Source organism: Arachis duranensis, chromosome 4, assembly GCF_000817695.3.
Source record: "Arachis duranensis cultivar V14167 chromosome 4, aradu.V14167.gnm2.J7QH, whole genome shotgun sequence".
In the NCBI taxonomy this organism is placed as follows: Eukaryota; Viridiplantae; Streptophyta; class Magnoliopsida; order Fabales; family Fabaceae; genus Arachis; species Arachis duranensis.
This window is the reverse complement of record NC_029775.3, coordinates 101,497,965-101,513,974: the sequence shown is the minus strand read 5'-3', so window position 1 is coordinate 101,513,974 and position 16,010 is coordinate 101,497,965. Positions and strand designations below refer to the sequence as shown.

The window sequence follows — 16,010 nt, the reverse complement described above, 5'->3', positions numbered from 1 at the left end:
ATATAATTTAAATTTGTAATATTTACTTAATTAAACAAACGAGTAAAATGAATATTCGGCCAATTTAACTTGTTAAATATACACATTAACTAAACACGTATAGTAAATAGTAATTTACTATTTGGACGTCAATGAAAAATTGACGAAACGAAGTTAGTAAAAAAAAGGGTGGGTTTGGTTTGGTACCCTGATTGCACCAACCAACGTGGTGTCATTATCATTTGCTATTTTGCTTCCTTTTATTTTCATTCTTTCAAACCTATGCTTGCTTGGACAATAAATTCTTCTTACGAAGCATCAATTCACTGCAATCTCATGAATTTAGGATTTTGAATTGTTGCACGAATCAGCAAGCAGGGCCATCTTCTTATTATTATTATTATTATTATTATTATTTTAAAAAACCTTTAAGTGATCATTTATTAAAAAGGGAAACTCTCAGGGACCAGCAAATATATCAATATCTAACCATCATTCAGCCAGCATGCGTTTTTACATTAGGGCTCTCTCACGCGCTATCACAAACAGCTTTCTCTCACGCGCTACCCAAACGGCTTTCTCTCACGCTCCTCTCCAAGGAACTAGCCGCAGAGCACCGCTAGCCGGATACGCTCTTCTACGATTCGTTGACAAAGCTTGAAACTTCACCTTTTACTCTTTGATAATATTTTCTTCTCCGTTGATCATGGAATCAGTGTTAGAAGAACAGAATATTGAAGTAAGCAATTTCTCCCTCTTCTAATTTCATGATTTTTGTAATGATTTTCATAGTGCATCAATGAACACAATGATGATTATGATTATGAATTTCTGAGCTTGCAAAGCATGCTGTTTTTTTTCATAACAGAGTTTAAATTGAATGTACAGAATTCAAATTATACCTTATTCGCTTTTGATTTTCATAATGCAACAATTCACAATTAACGCAAACCAACTGTTTGATGAAATGACTAAGACAGAAAATATAAAAAATGTTAGTGTTTCTTGTTTGTTGTTTCTGAGTAATGAATAATGGTTTTTAGAAGAATGCCTTGCTACCATAAAACACTCTTGATCCATCTTTTTTCTTCTTACTATTATTACTAACATCATCAATTTTCTGATATGATGTTGTTATTATTGCTGCTTTCATGATTCTGAATCACATCACCACAATCTTTATCTTTTCTTTTAGATTTGTCAATTTCCATAGGTAGCTTCATTCTTGTTAATAAGACAAGATGCATCCTCAATGAATCTGATCTAACCTTAGCTGCTAAGAACCTGAAGTAGAAGTAGAAGCATCAAATTTGTAATTGTTCTATAACAGTAAACATGTTCTATGATTCTTTGGGGGTTGGAGGTACATAATTTCCAAGGGTTAGGAAAGTGAGGCTAAGCTAGTTAATAGGTAGTGTTGTGTTTTATGTAGTTGTTTTGTTTTGGTTGGGTTTGTGATGCATTCAAATGCAGTCTATTGTTGTAGGGTCCTGTTTTGCATTCTTTTTTGTACATTTTGCAACCAGTTTAATGAGATTCTCACACATGACTTAGTATAGTTTGTACCTACTTTAATGAGATTTTGATTTACTATCTGATGTATGCTAATTTTTTTACAGGATGTGCCCAAGGTTGGCATGTGTTTTGGAACCATTGAAGATGCAAATCAATTTTATCAGAATTATGCTAAGCGCGTTGGTTTTGTTACTAAGATAAGGTTTACCCGAAGAGTTGGTAAAGATAAGGTTCCTAAGAATCAAATGATCACTTGCAATAGGGAGGGAAAACGCAAGTCTAGAGTTTCACCAATAGAAAAGACCAACCCTAGAACCAACTACAATTGCCCTGCAAGGATTTCTATTAGGTTGAATAAGGAGGGTCTTTGGATTATATCGAAGGTGTGCTTGGATCATTCACATCCTTGTGATCCAGAGATGGCAAAACTGTTGACACGTAATAGAGAGATGACTATGCACATGTGTCGAGTCATTGAGAGGAATGATGAAGCAGGTGTGAGACCAAGCAAAACATATCAAGTATTGATGGGTGAAGCGAGGGGTTTCTCTAATATAAACTTAATGAAAAAAGATGTTAGGAACTATCTCAGCAGAAAGGTACGCAATGTTACGGAAGAAATGGATGCTAGGGAGATGTTGAAGTATTTTACACGGATGAAGGAAATGAACTCTGATTTTTATTTTGATATTGAACTTGATCAAAACAAGCGTCTCAAAACTATATTTTGGGCTGATGCTCGAAGTAGAGCAGCATATGAGTACTTCGGTGATATAGTTTCGTTTGATACTACTTATAAAACCAATCGTTATGATATGCCATTTGGTTCCTTTGTAGGGGTTAATCACCATGGTAACTCAGTACTTCTTGGGTGTGGTTTGTTGACTAAGAAAAATTCAGGCTCGTTTACTTGGTTATTTAATGCTTGGCTTACATGTATGCATGGAAAGGCTCCTAAAGGCATTATAACAGACCAATGCCTCGGAATACGAGCTGGAATTGAGAATGTGATGCTAGAGACACGTCATAGGTTATGCATTTGGCACATTACGAAAAAGATTCCAGAAAAATTCAAAAGACACAAGAGATATGAAGAGTTACAAAGTGATTTAAATAATATTGTTTGGGAGTCTATTTCAGAAGATGATTTTCAAAATCAATGGGAAGATTTTCTGATTGAATATGGTTTAGAAGATAACAAATGGCTATCAGGTACTTCTCTAAACATGAATTTTTATATTTTGCACATAGGAATTAGCATATTAGTATTTGCTAGAATTCTAACATGTGTTTGAATATGCCTCTAGTACAATTTTCTTATTCTAATTTTTTTTAAGCTTCAATGCATTATTAACATGTTTATGACAACATTTGCATACACTTTTGTTAAGTTTGCTTACAAATTTTTTTTATGTATATTTGTTTACTATGATACATAGATATCTATGAAGAAAGACATCGATGGGTTCCAATTTTTCTTGACAACTTTTTTTGGGCTGGTATGAGATCCACACAACGAAGTGAGAGCATGCATTCATATTTTGACAAATTTATAAATAACAAGAGCTTGTTGATTCAATTTGTCAAACAATATGACAATTGCCTTGGATGGAAAGAGCAACAAGAAAGGGAGGCTGATGTTGAAGACTATAAATCAATAATACCTTGTGCCACTAATTCCTTAATAGAGAAGCAATTTCAAGGTGCCTATACTAATGCAAAGTTTAAGGAAGTACAAAAGCAATTTAGAAAGAAAGCAAATTGTATTTTGCACCTTATGAAAGCAGTTTCTACATCTAAAGTCTATTCTATTTTGGAGGATGTATCTACTTCTAAAGAGAGGGTTTATGAAGTTAACTACAATGCGGAAACGAAGGATATTACATGCATGTGTCAAATGTTTGAATCAAGAGGCATATTATGCCGTCATAGCTTGGTTGTCCTAGGGCATGAACGCGTGAGAGAAATTCCAAGAAGATACATTTTGGACCGTTGGAGCAAACTTGTGAAGCGAAGACATAGTGATATTAAGAGCAGCCATGATCCAAGTTTGTTGAATCCAAAAACAGAGAGGTTTGATGATTTATGCTCCCATTCGAACAGTGTTGCTCAATTTGCATCCCAAACAAAGGAAACAAGTGATATCTTACATCGTTATCTTGATATGGCTATGGCGGACTGTCAAAAGCATGTTGCTAACTCATCATCTAATGCCAATGAGTTAGATAATTTGCTTACATTAGAAGATGGTGGTAAAGATGGTGGTAAAGATGCACTGTCCATTTTTATAGGAGGTTGTATAATAAGCATTCAAGATATTAAAAGCCCTCCTTATGTGTTCACTAAGGGTTGTCCAACAAATAGGTTAGGATCTGAAAAAGACAAGATGATAAAAAAGAAGACCGAGGCAAAGAAGAGGAAAAGTGAGATAACCGAAAAAGAGGTAAAACATTATTTTATTTTGTTACCCATGCTGTTTTTTTACAATAAATAGACTTTAGATGTAGAAACTACTTCCTTAAGGTATATATAAAGGATAATCAGTTGTACTTTATAGCCATGCTGTTATTACTTAGTACTTACACTTGAGTGATAGCTTTTTCTATTGTATATAAAGGATAATCAACATATTGGAGATATTCAAAGTCTCCCTTTCAACGAACAGGTTCATCCAATAGTTTGTGATTTTTGTGATTTATAAACATATGAATTTTATACATGTGATCTAATATATTTGTTTTTTCTTTTAAATTGTTTCAGCTTCAAGATGCTAACTACAATGTTAATGAGAGATTTGAATCTGATTCAATGGGAGCATCAATGGGAGGATTCATGTCCTTATTGAACTCAATCCATTCATACCAATTCTCAAATGTCGATTGATAGCAAAATCATGTCGAAGCAAAAAGAATTTTATTTGGCAATACATTAAAGAGTTCAATTAGCTGATGATTCATGAGACAATTATTATTTTGGACAAGAAATAATAAAAATGATTAGTTTCATGTGTGCAAACTGCTCATCATCGTAGAATGGCAACTGATGATGATGATGATGATGATGATTCATCACTGCTTTCAAACTCCAATACAGCAGCTTGCTGCTCCTGTTATTCCATTTATTAGTAATAATAATTAATGCTTGCTTGCTAACTTACCCAATTGGACAAAATGCAGTTATCATCTTCCAAGATTCTTTCCTATATAAATTAAAACAAGTACCAGTTACAATAATAATAATAATAATAATAATAATAATAATAATAATAATAATAATAATATATTGAGAACGAGATGATGGAGAAATTTGTAAGCAAAATAACTATGGATATATGCATATATGCTTCATTAAAATGGGTGTAAATTAAATTTGTTTATAGGTACAAAAGTAGTTTGTAACTAGTATTTTACCCGTAATAGCATTAAACTACTTTTATAAAATGGTAGTAAGGGACAAAAGTCCCTATTGGCTATGAAGACCAGAGTATTAAACAAAATTAAATAATAAATTTTTTTGTCATTATTTTCAAATAGAAGAGTTTAATTTTTTTTACTTAATTTTAATATTCATTATCTAAAATTTGAAATAATTTAACGTGTATATTTTTAATAAATTTGTTATACTTGCTATTTAAAAACAATATTTTTTCTACATGATAAATTAAACTATCATGTGTGCAAACTGTCTGATTCATGTGTGCAAAATCTCATCAAATTGGGTGTAAAACATCGATATTATGTGTGCAAAAATTCATTACATTGGGTGCAAAATGTGCTGAGTGAGGTGTGCAAAATCTCATTAAATTGAATGCAAAACATCGAATTCATGTGTGCAAAAAATCATTACATTTGGGTGTGTAAATTATTTGAGTGAGGTGTGCAAAATCTCATTAAGACGGGTGCAAATTGTATTTATAAGGTGTGCAAAATCTCATTATAATAGGTGCAAATTAAACTCATTTATAGATATAAAATTAGTTTGTAATATAACCCCATTTATGCTTCCTGATATGAGAATGAGATCATGGGATATAACTACTCCAATTTATATATAAGATCACATAGGATTCATACATAGCTAAAAAATGAATCATTCATTCATTGAAAACTGAAAAGTCTCTGTTGTGTTTGCTTACATTACATGCTACGTGTAACTCTTTCTTTCCTAAAAGAAGCAACACACAATGAAAAATGTACAAAGTAACATGCACTTGGTTCTCGCAACTGATGCCAAAGCCAAGGCTCAAATGGACTCCTGAACTTCCCCAAACATTCATTGAGACAATTAATCAGCTTGGAGATTCAGAAAGTGAGTGCATACTATATAGTAAAAACTACAAAACAATACCTTTCTACAAAACAAGTATATCTAATGATCACTTGAACTTTGTTATATAGAAAACAAGTATATCCAATAACCCCTAAAAAGAGATGGTAACGGTAAGAATTGAATTTCATCAATAACTCCTAAAAAGAGATGGTAACTGTAAGTCTTGAATTTCAGTTTCTGCGCTTCTTAGCAACAGTTTTCTTTCTAAACCCCTTCCCAGCCGAACCAAGGCATTCAATCATCAACTCATCAGTATTACATACTATGTAAGGACTTGATTGAGCTGGAGTTGGCTTTACCACTCTATATTTCTCTGATTTGTTTATAACATCCTTAAGAAGTGCATTTGAAAGTGATGTAAGCATTTGGATGACCAATTGCTTCCTTAGATTAACGCATTCAAACTGCAATAACAATGTTCACAAAGATTATATATTATAAAAAAAACATGAACATCAAAAGCAAAAATAAAAACTATACAAAAAACCATTTACTTCGTCCCATTCTGGCATGTTGGAGACATTATTCTCAATACTACTAGGATTCCACATTTCTACCCATTTTATTACAAACAATCCGCAATCATAGCTGAAAAAATAATTGTAGAATTAAGTTAGTCTTATCATGTACATTTATATTATTTATAATATAACATAATTAATATTATGCTTACTTATTTGATTGTCTAGGAAGATTCAAATAAATTGGGATCAGGTCATTCTTTGGTAGCTCATAGTTTGGCACAGCTATCGAGACCATTTGTTGAATCAATTTGCTCTGAAAAAAAAGGTTCATTGTTAATAAATAAAACTATTAAACCACATAATATAATATCATGTGAGCAAAACTATTGAAATTATACCGCATATATGTCTAACTGCACCCTATCTCCTTTAGCCTCTTTATACAAGGAATCCAAGATAAAAAGTCTCTTTTCATAGATGTCATAAGCATATAGCCACCAGTGAAAGTCATAGCAACACGGCACCAATAACTGCATTATATTATATTTTCTTATTAGAAGTGAAAGTCTTGACCAACAAATCGATTTATAATTTAACAAAGTAATGATGAAATTGTCCAAAACCATAAGTACCAAAGGATACAGAAATACTTCTCATGATTAGGGTTAGCAGATTCAAATGAGGAAAAAGGAGGCATCATTAACTTTAATGTATAAATAAAGAGAAGCTCCAATGCCCATATATCAAGTATAGATTCAAAAACAGAGGATAGCATTAAGTAATATATTCATGTCTATAACTTTATATGTCCAATTATTGTTATTAGTCCAAAAACAGAGGATAGCATTTCTGTTTCATTTCTGTTCCATTATAAATATTTAATAGCATTCAAATGAAAAAAATTAACACAAGGTAACAGTGACAGGGTATGTGGATAGAAACAGGGTTCTGAAAAAAATGCAGAGCACAGGAAATAGACATCCCCAGAATTAAATAAAGGTAAACATTTTCGGTCTAGTACTATTTTCTTAAGGGATTCAACTATGGTAGAGAAGTTTCAACTATGACAGGGAAGGAATGAAATTAATCCACAAATAGCATGACACCGACAAAATAAATACATAGCAAATATAGCTCTGGCACAAACAAAAAAATTAACACAATACATAGAGAACAAAAATTACTCACCCATCTATGTTTTGGAATTTCCTTTTGCTCAAAAAAGCTGTCACCATTCTTTCCAAAATCATCGGGAAGAAGTACATAACTTTTTTTCTTTCTTTTGATCAAGTGTCCCCAATGTGAGAACATCTCTCCCTATATATAAAGAAATAGTTAGATTATAAAGTTTAAACTCTCCAATTATAAAACTGAAAAAGTAGTTTATAATTTTGTATACACACCAAAACAAAAGCATTTATGCAATAGACATCAAAGCTAGGTGGCCTTAATTTGTTGAAAAAAAAGACCATATAATTCAAAACCTGCATTTTACAATGTAATGTTAGTTCCAAAACATAATACACATAAAAATATAAAAAAAAACAGAAACATGTCACAATCAAGAAATCTAACCATATTGTTTATCTGATGTCTTGGCAACATTGACATGATATCCTCCCTAACAAGCATTGCTCTAGGTATATCTTTTAAGATGCACAAAGTCTCATCCTTGTTCAACCTATCGTCTGTTGCCCAAAAGTATATCTTATCCTTATCTACTTCTGTTAACTTATTATCCTCTATCACCTTTTCTTCTTCCCCTATTTTATTTTTCTCATCTATCACCTTTTTTTCTTCCCCTATTTTGTTTTTCTCATGTATCATTAGGGAGAATGATGGAATTGATGGTACCACAGGTTCTTGTGTCTTCTTGATTGGAGAAGGTGTATATATATCACACTTGTGTCTTCTTGACTGGAGAAGGTGTATATATATCACAGTCTTCTATTTCTAAGAAAGCTTGTACTGCACTTTGCACAATTTCTCTCCATTCAGGTTTTATTGCATCATCTAAAGCATAAAACAAAACATATACACAAAAATTATATTAATGTATGCACACAAAAATGAGATTTAAAATAGAGAGAAAGTGGAATCTAAATAATAGGAATGTGAGTGCAAATTATGATTCATGTGTGCAAAATATCATTAACGGGAGTGCAAACTTGCTGATTTATGTGTGCAAAAATTCATTAAGGTGAGTGCAAAACATCAAATTCATGTGTGCAAAAATTCATTACATAGGGTGCAAACTTGCTGATTCATGTGTGCAAAAATTCATTAAGGTGGGTGCAAAACATCAAATTCATGTGTGCAAAATTTCATTACATAGGGTGCAAACTTGCTGATTTATGTGTGCAAAATTACATAACAAAAATCTCATATATATTCACATAATACATAATGCAAAACAACAAACACTAAGAACTATAATTTATACCCATATTGCTAGGCGATCTCATTGGCGATCTCATGTTGTTTTCATCTTTTTTGTCTTCCCTATTAAATCAATAAAAACAATAATTAAAGATTTGTAGAACAATAAATAAAAAAAATCATCACTATAAAAAAAGCACATACACTATTTTTACCTTGTTTTGACCTCTTTTTCATCATCTTGCTTTCCATCACTATAAAGAAGAATACACTATATTTTACTTTACATTCTCTTTTATTACAAAAGATAAATCAAAACTAATTTTTACCTTTTTTATCTTTTTGCTCATCTGATACATTATCATCTTCCTTTGACATTTTGTTGTCATTATTTTGTTCATCAAATCTATAAAAAAGAAATTTAATTAGTAATAAAGAGTGTTTGTAATACTCATAGGCTTCCCAAAATTTTATTTTTTTTACCTTTCTTTCTTTTCCTTCGTTGTGTTATCTTTATTAAGCTCCTTCGCCCCCCTTTTCTTAGTTGGTGCTCTTGTTGTGTTTTTTGCAAATTTAGCATCAACACCACCTTGCTTAACTAAAAGGGTAACAATACCCTACAATAATAATCACACAGATTATATTATACACTCATCATATTATGCAAAACAGAAAAAAATCCAGAAAAGGTTCAGTTCACTAGAAATTAATATTTAGCTTATAATGCTTTCCATTTGCCGACGGAGAAGAGTTGTAGCATAACTAGCATTCCATGAATTAATAATGAATACATGCATGCATCATATGACAGAACCATGGCCAAATTAAGGGGGTAGCCATATATTTAATTGGTTAAAATTCACAACATATACTACTAGTGTTGCACATGATGCTACAACACAAAAACAGCGCCTGAGAAACCCAACTTGGCCAGTTGTTGCTTTAGGAAAATTGGATAACCATTTATAAATACACACAACACAACACAACACAACACAGCACAGCAATCTCAGGTTACTTTCAAACTTTGCATATAGAACTCCCAAACGACACTTCTTTTTCCTCCCAACTACTAATTTTAATCAGAAAACTCTATCCATCGGCCAAGAAATGCAACAATATTAAATGCTTCCTTAATTTTCATCCCCAGTTGGTGGCATCATAGCAGCCACATACTTAATTTATATACTATATATATGTCCCACTATACTGCACCTGCTAGCTAGCTGCATCCACATAGAGATAAGAAGGACTACTCTCAGGTATTCATGCATATCCGGTAACCTAGCTATAATAATTCTAATATAAACAGTTAATTATTCCTGATATGAAAATTCAGATGAGTGACAGCGCATAATGGTAACTGATAAACATCAGACATGAGATCTTTACTTGCAACATGTTTATAACCATTAACATCAGACATGAGATCTTTACTTGCAACATGTTTACAACCATTACAAGCATATATTCATGTTAATTTTCCATTTTCAAAAAGGGTGCTGTAGTTGCTCTGTCTTTGTGAAAAAAATTGAAAAGTGCTAATGACCTACTACTATTTCGGTTGATGGATACTTCTCTTTTCTAAGTTCTAACTATAATAAGCTTTTACTTTGTTTACATGATAAAAAAAAAGAAATATTTGGATAAAAAAAGAAGCAAATTAACATGATAAAATAAATAAAACAAACCGTTGGCCTTTGCTTTGATGACTCATGTGTCAACTTCTTTGCAAGTTTTTCTTTATCCCAATAAGCAATCCATGGTAGTGGAGGCCCCATATAATTTTCCTTATCTCCAAATGTGTCTTTGTGGTAATAGATAATCTACAAGCAAAATAATAAATGTAATGATTATCATCAAAAAAAAAATGAAAAAAGGAAAAAAAAGGATAAGTACATTAGACAGATTACCATCAAAACATAAAGACAACCATCAATACTTAATGTATTTTTTCCTTGAATTTTTGAACCCCTTTCATAAGCTCATCATGCACAAATCTTGCCCAATTGTATCTTGTGATATTCTCTACATCAACAATGGCACGTAAGTGCTTTGGGGATGTGACAGCGCTACTTGTTGGTGCCAAAAATGAGCTAATAATGAACATTGTAAATGCTCTCCTAAAATAATCTCTCCCTTTGGATGTTGAAACATTACATTCTCTTGAATGTAATACTTCTTGTAACCATGGGTTTGTCACAGACTTGAATGGGGCAACTAATCTTTTTTGCTCTGAAGTCCAATCTTCTTCTTCTGGAAAACTTTTACCAATTGAAGGTAATCCTAGAGCTAAGCCAATTTTGTCTGTTGTCACATCGATATCCCCCACCACTAATTCCAGTTTGCTTGTTATTGTGTTATATGCTTTAGCAAGTGCGAGGAATAACCGCCTATCAATTTTCCAATCTTGAATAGCCTTCATGGATGAGAATCCCATTTTATCAACTTCAATTTTTTGCTCTTTCGTAAGAGAATTTATCGTTGTGAAAACCGAAACAGGAGAACAACGACATTCTATTACTTTCTGCAAACATAAAGTAAAAAAATCTTATTAAACTGGGTGCAAAATATGCTAAGTGATATATGAAAAATTTTATTAAATTGAGGGCAAACTGTGCAAGTGAGCTGTGCAAAACTTGATTAAAGTGAGTGTAAATTGTAAAATTGATGTGTGCACCGCTAGGGGGCCAGCAGTTTTTAGTACAAGTTAATAATCCCAGCATGCAACATATGCAATATTTTCCCCTATGGTGTACAAATTAAATAACCCACATCATATACCAGCCAAAATTATAACAACGACCCACTAAACAGTTACCAAAGACATGTAAGTAACAGTATGATTTAACATTATCCCATCATTTTAGTAGTAGAGAGAAGCCTAGGGATATATCTACTAGACAAAACATACATAAATGGAAGCAGCCACATTTGGACATGGTCCTGTCGTGCTCATGCCATGTGTTGATGTTCAAAGCTAAGGTGAGAGGATCCAGATTGATAGGAATTATATCTAGGCATGTATACTTTAGGCAAAATTGATGTGTGCAAAATCAAATTAAAGTGGGTGCAAACTGTTCGAAAAATGTGTGCAAAAAATAATTATATGTGTGCAAACTATAGGAATGTGTGCAAACTATGATTCATGTGTGCAAAATATCATTAACGGGAGTGCAAACTTGCTGATTTATGTGTGCAAAAATTCATTAAGGTGAGTGCAAAACATCAAATTTATGTGTGCAAAATCTCATTACATAGGATGCAAACTTGCTGATTCATGTGTGTAAAAATTCATTAAGGTGGGTGCAAAACATCAAATTCATGTGTGCAAAAATTCATTACATAGGGTGCAAACTTGCTGATTCATGTGTGCAAAATCTCATTAAAACGGGTGCAAAAATTCATTAAAGCGAGTGCAAAATATCAAATTCATGTGTGCAAAATATCATTAAAGTGGGTGCAAAACATCAAATTCATGTGTGCAAAAATTCATTACATAGGGTGCAAACTTGCTGATTCATGTGTGCAAAATCTCATTAAAACGGGTGCAAAAATTCATTAAAGCGAGTGCAAAATATCAAATTCATGTGTGCAAAATATCATTAAAGTGGGTGCAAAACATCAAATTCATGTGTGCAAAATTTCATTACATAGGGTGCAAACTTGCTGATTTATGTGTGCAAAATTACATAACAAAAATCTCATATATATTCACATAATACATAATGCAAAACAACAAACACTAAGAACTATAATTTATACCCATATTGCTAGGCGATCTCATTGGCGATCTCATGTTGTTTTCATCTTTTTTGTCTTCCCTATTAAATCAATAAAAACAATAATTAAAGATTTGTAGAACAATAAATAAAAAAAATCATAACTATAAAAAAAGCACATACACTATTTTTACCTTGTTTTGACCTCTTTTTCATCATCTTGCTTTCCATCACTATAAAGAAGAATACACTATATTTTACTTTACATTCTCTTTTATTACAAAAGATAAATCAAAACTAATTTTTACCTTTTTTTATCTTTTTGCTCATCTGATACATTATCATCTTCCTTTGACATTTTGTTGTCATTATTTTGTTCATCAAATCTATAAAAAAGAAATTTAATTAGTGATAAAGAGTGTTTGTAATACTCATAGGCTTCCCAAAATTTTATTTTTTTTACCTTTCTTTCTTTTCTTTCGTTGTGTTATCTTTATTAAGTAACAGTTACCAAAGACATGTAAGTAACAGTATGATTTAACATTATCCCATCATTTTAGTAGTAGAGAGAAGCCTAGGGATATATCTACTAGACACAACATACATAAATGGAAGCAGCCACATTTGGACATGGTCCTGTCGTGCTCATGCCATGTGTTGATGTTCAAAGCTAAGGTGAGAGGATCCAGATTGATAGGAATTATATCTAGGCATGTATACTTTAGGCAAAATTGATGTGTGCAAAATCAAATTAAAGTGGGTGCAAACTGTTCGAAAAATGTGTGCAAAAAATAATTATATTGAGTGTAAACTATGCTGAATAATGTGTGCAAATTCTCATTAAAGTGTGTGCAAAATTTCATTCAGATGGATGCAAAGTGTCCTGAGTAAAGTGTGCAAAATCCCCTTTTTAATTTGTTCATACCCGAGATTCTAGTTCTTCAAGAGTTTTCGGCTGCGTTTTCCTTCTAGTTCCTGTTTCAGATTTCTTTGTAGTTGTACTTCTTCGCGGCATCTTAATATCTGGATCTTTTTCCATTTTCAAATAATCACTGCATGTTATTAAGAAACATACTATTAACAAAGCTAGTAATCAATTATGCAGTAGCCATTATCAAAGCTCTACCACAACATATAGTAAAACTCTAATCTAAAGTCTAAACAAATAAGGAAACGATCATAAAAAACAGCAGATATACATATCACACTACTAATCCTAAGAGATACCCTTTAATATGCTGAGTATAATAGAGATATCATAAAATATTCTCTTTTATTTCTAAGGATATATAAATATCTTCCTTTCTTAGTCCTCCATGATATAAAAATGTTCCCATGAAAATGCTTTGAAGGTCCGAAAGATAAGATAATGCAAACACTATATACTATATCATCATCTATCATTTTTATTTGGAAACACTTATTTTTAGTTATACAGAACTTGTTATTATAATAAGAATCCTGGCATCAAAGGTGATTCACATGCAGGTAATTTATCAAACAGGTGGTGGGCAATCTACTCATGAAAATGGTGTTGCTGCGTCTTATCATATTAAACTTCATCTTCAATTTCCAAAGCTCTACCACAACAAACCTCTAGTAACAACTGAGATAGTAACTTAATGATGAATCAAAATCAAAATCAAAATCAAAATCAAAATCAAAAGAAATTTTATTATAGAGTATTTAAAGATTTTTCATGAAAGACAGGAAACATTGAGTAATATTTTTGGGTGTTATTATGAATTTCTGGTTGCATGTTTTGAATGGATACAGAATGATGGACAGCAAGAAGGTAAGAGTTGAAGAAAGCAATAAATGAACAAAAATCAAAACTCATTTACCTTCACATTAATCTTGAAGAAGCATCACGCATTAGTAGAAACGAAGAAGAATGGATAGAGAGCTGAGAGATGCTGTTGCATGTTGCAGAGAGTAACGCTGCTGCTATTGGAGACGCTACTTGAGATGAACAGCGAGGTCAAGAATGCTGATTCGTGTTGAGCGTGCTCCAGCGTTGAGATCAACAAAAATGGCGTGCAAGAGTGTAGAGAAGAGACTAAAATTTTTGGGGAGAAGAAGAGAGCGTGGTAAAGGAGCGTGAATACACGCTCTCTTTATGGGTCTGGGCTTTATTTTATTTGAGGTATAAAATTAGTATTGCTGGTTGTTTGCTGGCCCAAAAGATAGAAAACTGCTGGCCCCCTAGCGGCCCTCTATTAAAAAAAATGATTATGTTAAAAAGGTAAAAAAAAGTGTCATTTTACATTGGGTTTCTTTACTTTACTTTAGCACAAATGAGATAAAAAAAAAAGTCAAGTACAATTTTAGTTTTTAAAGTATAGGATAAATTTTTTTTTATTTTTAATCTTTTTATTATATAAAATCATCTTTAAAATTTAAAATCAAATTTTAAAATCGTTATTTTTACTTGAATCTTAACATTTTGGACCAAATTATTCATAATAAAAAATATAAAATAATTAAAAAAAAGAGAAAAAGAGTGTTTTTTCTCTTGAGAAAGTAGAACGGAAGAAGAAAAAGAAGAAGCTGTTTAATGATCTTATCTCTGCTTCCGTTTTCGTTGCCAAAAATTTAAAATCATGTTAAATTTTAAGGACGATTTTAAAATTAAGTTAAACTTTAAAAATTATTTTGTATGCAAAAAAAAATTGATGACAAAAAAATTTCGACCTATACCTTAAAAACTAAAATCGTAATTAACCCTTAAAAAATAGCATTTTGATATTGATGATTTGAATTTAGAATATATTTTTTTATAAGTATCAAATGACTCATGTATTTCATCGATTGTTTTGCAAAAAAAAATTATATAAATGTTTAAAAAGTATAAATAAATAAAAAATTAAACAAAATTCAATATCTAGACTATTTTTCATACCTTCTTTATGAAATATAATTTTTCATATATACCTTTATGAAATATTCTCTTTATATTTGATGTATTATTTTATCAAATAAATATAAATTTTGAAAATTCAGAATATCAATTTTAAGATTATGTTATGAAAAGTTAAATTTTTAGAAACTAAAATAATAATATTAAATACAGCTATTAATTTATTTTTAGTTCATTAAATAAGTTAAATACAGCTATTAATTTATTAGAGAGAGTTAGAAAGTTCGGATAGAAATTATTTGTGTATTCCACTATTCCTAGTGAGAATGAGAGAGAGAGAGATCAGAAACCGTAAAAGGGGTTAATGCTTCTCTCTTTCTCTCTCTTTGGACGTTGGAAGCTTTAAATGCTTCACTTCACTTTACTTTACTCTCTCTCTCTCTCTGACACCAACCTCGCTTCTCTTCAATACAAACGCACACATCTCTCCATTAAATAATCACTACTATTTATTATTATTATTATTATGCTTTTTCTCTGACTGCCATAATGCACACACATGCTTCAAGCTCTTCACTCTTGCTTCATTTCAATTTCAAGCTCAAAACTGCAACTCTGCCCAATCCAACACTCGCTGCTTTAATGGCTTCTCCAACCCCGAGGCATACCCTTCTTCCTAACCATCATTAAATTCTTTATACCTTCTTCTTCACTCTTTCACCCAATTCCCTGCTAGCTTATTAAATCACTTCCCACTGTAAC

General features: G+C 31.6%; 3 protein-coding genes across 3 annotated transcripts; 2 read left to right on the top strand and 1 right to left on the bottom strand.

The window, feature by feature from the left end:
- The first annotated feature begins 460 nt into the window (after window positions 1-460).
- Window positions 461-2,052, top strand: LOC127746675 (protein FAR1-RELATED SEQUENCE 5-like). Its single transcript, XM_052260635.1, has 3 exons — window positions 461-718; window positions 1,599-2,001; window positions 2,036-2,052. Exons 1-3 carry the CDS (start codon window positions 686-688, stop codon window positions 2,050-2,052), a joined length of 453 nt encoding a protein of 150 aa, XP_052116595.1. The 5' UTR covers window positions 461-685.
- Window positions 2,053-2,092: 40 nt separating this feature from the next.
- Window positions 2,093-4,445, top strand: LOC107485253 (protein FAR-RED IMPAIRED RESPONSE 1-like). The gene is made up of 4 exons (XM_052261193.1): window positions 2,093-2,706; window positions 2,934-3,937; window positions 4,112-4,159; window positions 4,255-4,445. The coding sequence occupies exons 1-4, from the start codon at window positions 2,115-2,117 to the stop codon at window positions 4,375-4,377; spliced, it is 1,767 nt and encodes a 588-aa protein (XP_052117153.1). The 5' UTR covers window positions 2,093-2,114; the 3' UTR covers window positions 4,378-4,445.
- Window positions 4,446-5,958: 1,513 nt separating this feature from the next.
- On the bottom strand, window positions 5,959-8,180 carry LOC107485254 (uncharacterized). Its single transcript, XM_021141627.2, has 7 exons — window positions 7,863-8,180; window positions 7,691-7,771; window positions 7,476-7,604; window positions 6,686-6,817; window positions 6,497-6,600; window positions 6,318-6,411; window positions 5,959-6,227 (listed from the first exon to the last, which is right to left on the bottom strand). Exons 1-7 carry the CDS (start codon window positions 8,112-8,114, stop codon window positions 5,994-5,996), a joined length of 1,026 nt encoding a protein of 341 aa, XP_020997286.1. The 5' UTR covers window positions 8,115-8,180; the 3' UTR covers window positions 5,959-5,993.
- Between the last annotated feature and the right edge of the window lie 7,830 nt (window positions 8,181-16,010).

Bases quoted from the DNA above. Each gene is read 5' to 3' on its own strand.
- LOC107485253 (XM_052261193.1), top strand. From the start codon at position 2,115: ATGGATGCTAGGGAGATGTTGAAGTATTTTACACGGATGAAGGAAATG. The intron at 2,707-2,933 runs GTACTTCTCTAA...TATGATACATAG, and splicing joins AGATAACAAATGGCTATCAG to ATATCTATGAAGAAAGACAT. The intron at 4,160-4,254 runs GTTCATCCAATA...AAATTGTTTCAG, and splicing joins GTCTCCCTTTCAACGAACAG to CTTCAAGATGCTAACTACAA.
- LOC127746675 (XM_052260635.1), top strand. From the start codon at position 686: ATGGAATCAGTGTTAGAAGAACAGAATATTGAA. The intron at 719-1,598 runs GTAAGCAATTTC...ATTTTTTTACAG, and splicing joins TAGAAGAACAGAATATTGAA to GATGTGCCCAAGGTTGGCAT.
- LOC107485254 (XM_021141627.2), bottom strand. From the start codon at position 8,114: ATGATACATGAGAAAAACAAAATAGGGGAAGAAAAAAAGGTGATAGAT. The intron at 7,772-7,862 runs GTTAGATTTCTT...TGTAAAATGCAG, and splicing joins GACATCAGATAAACAATATG to GTTTTGAATTATATGGTCTT. The intron at 7,605-7,690 runs GTGTGTATACAA...CTTTATATATAG, and splicing joins GCATAAATGCTTTTGTTTTG to GGAGAGATGTTCTCACATTG.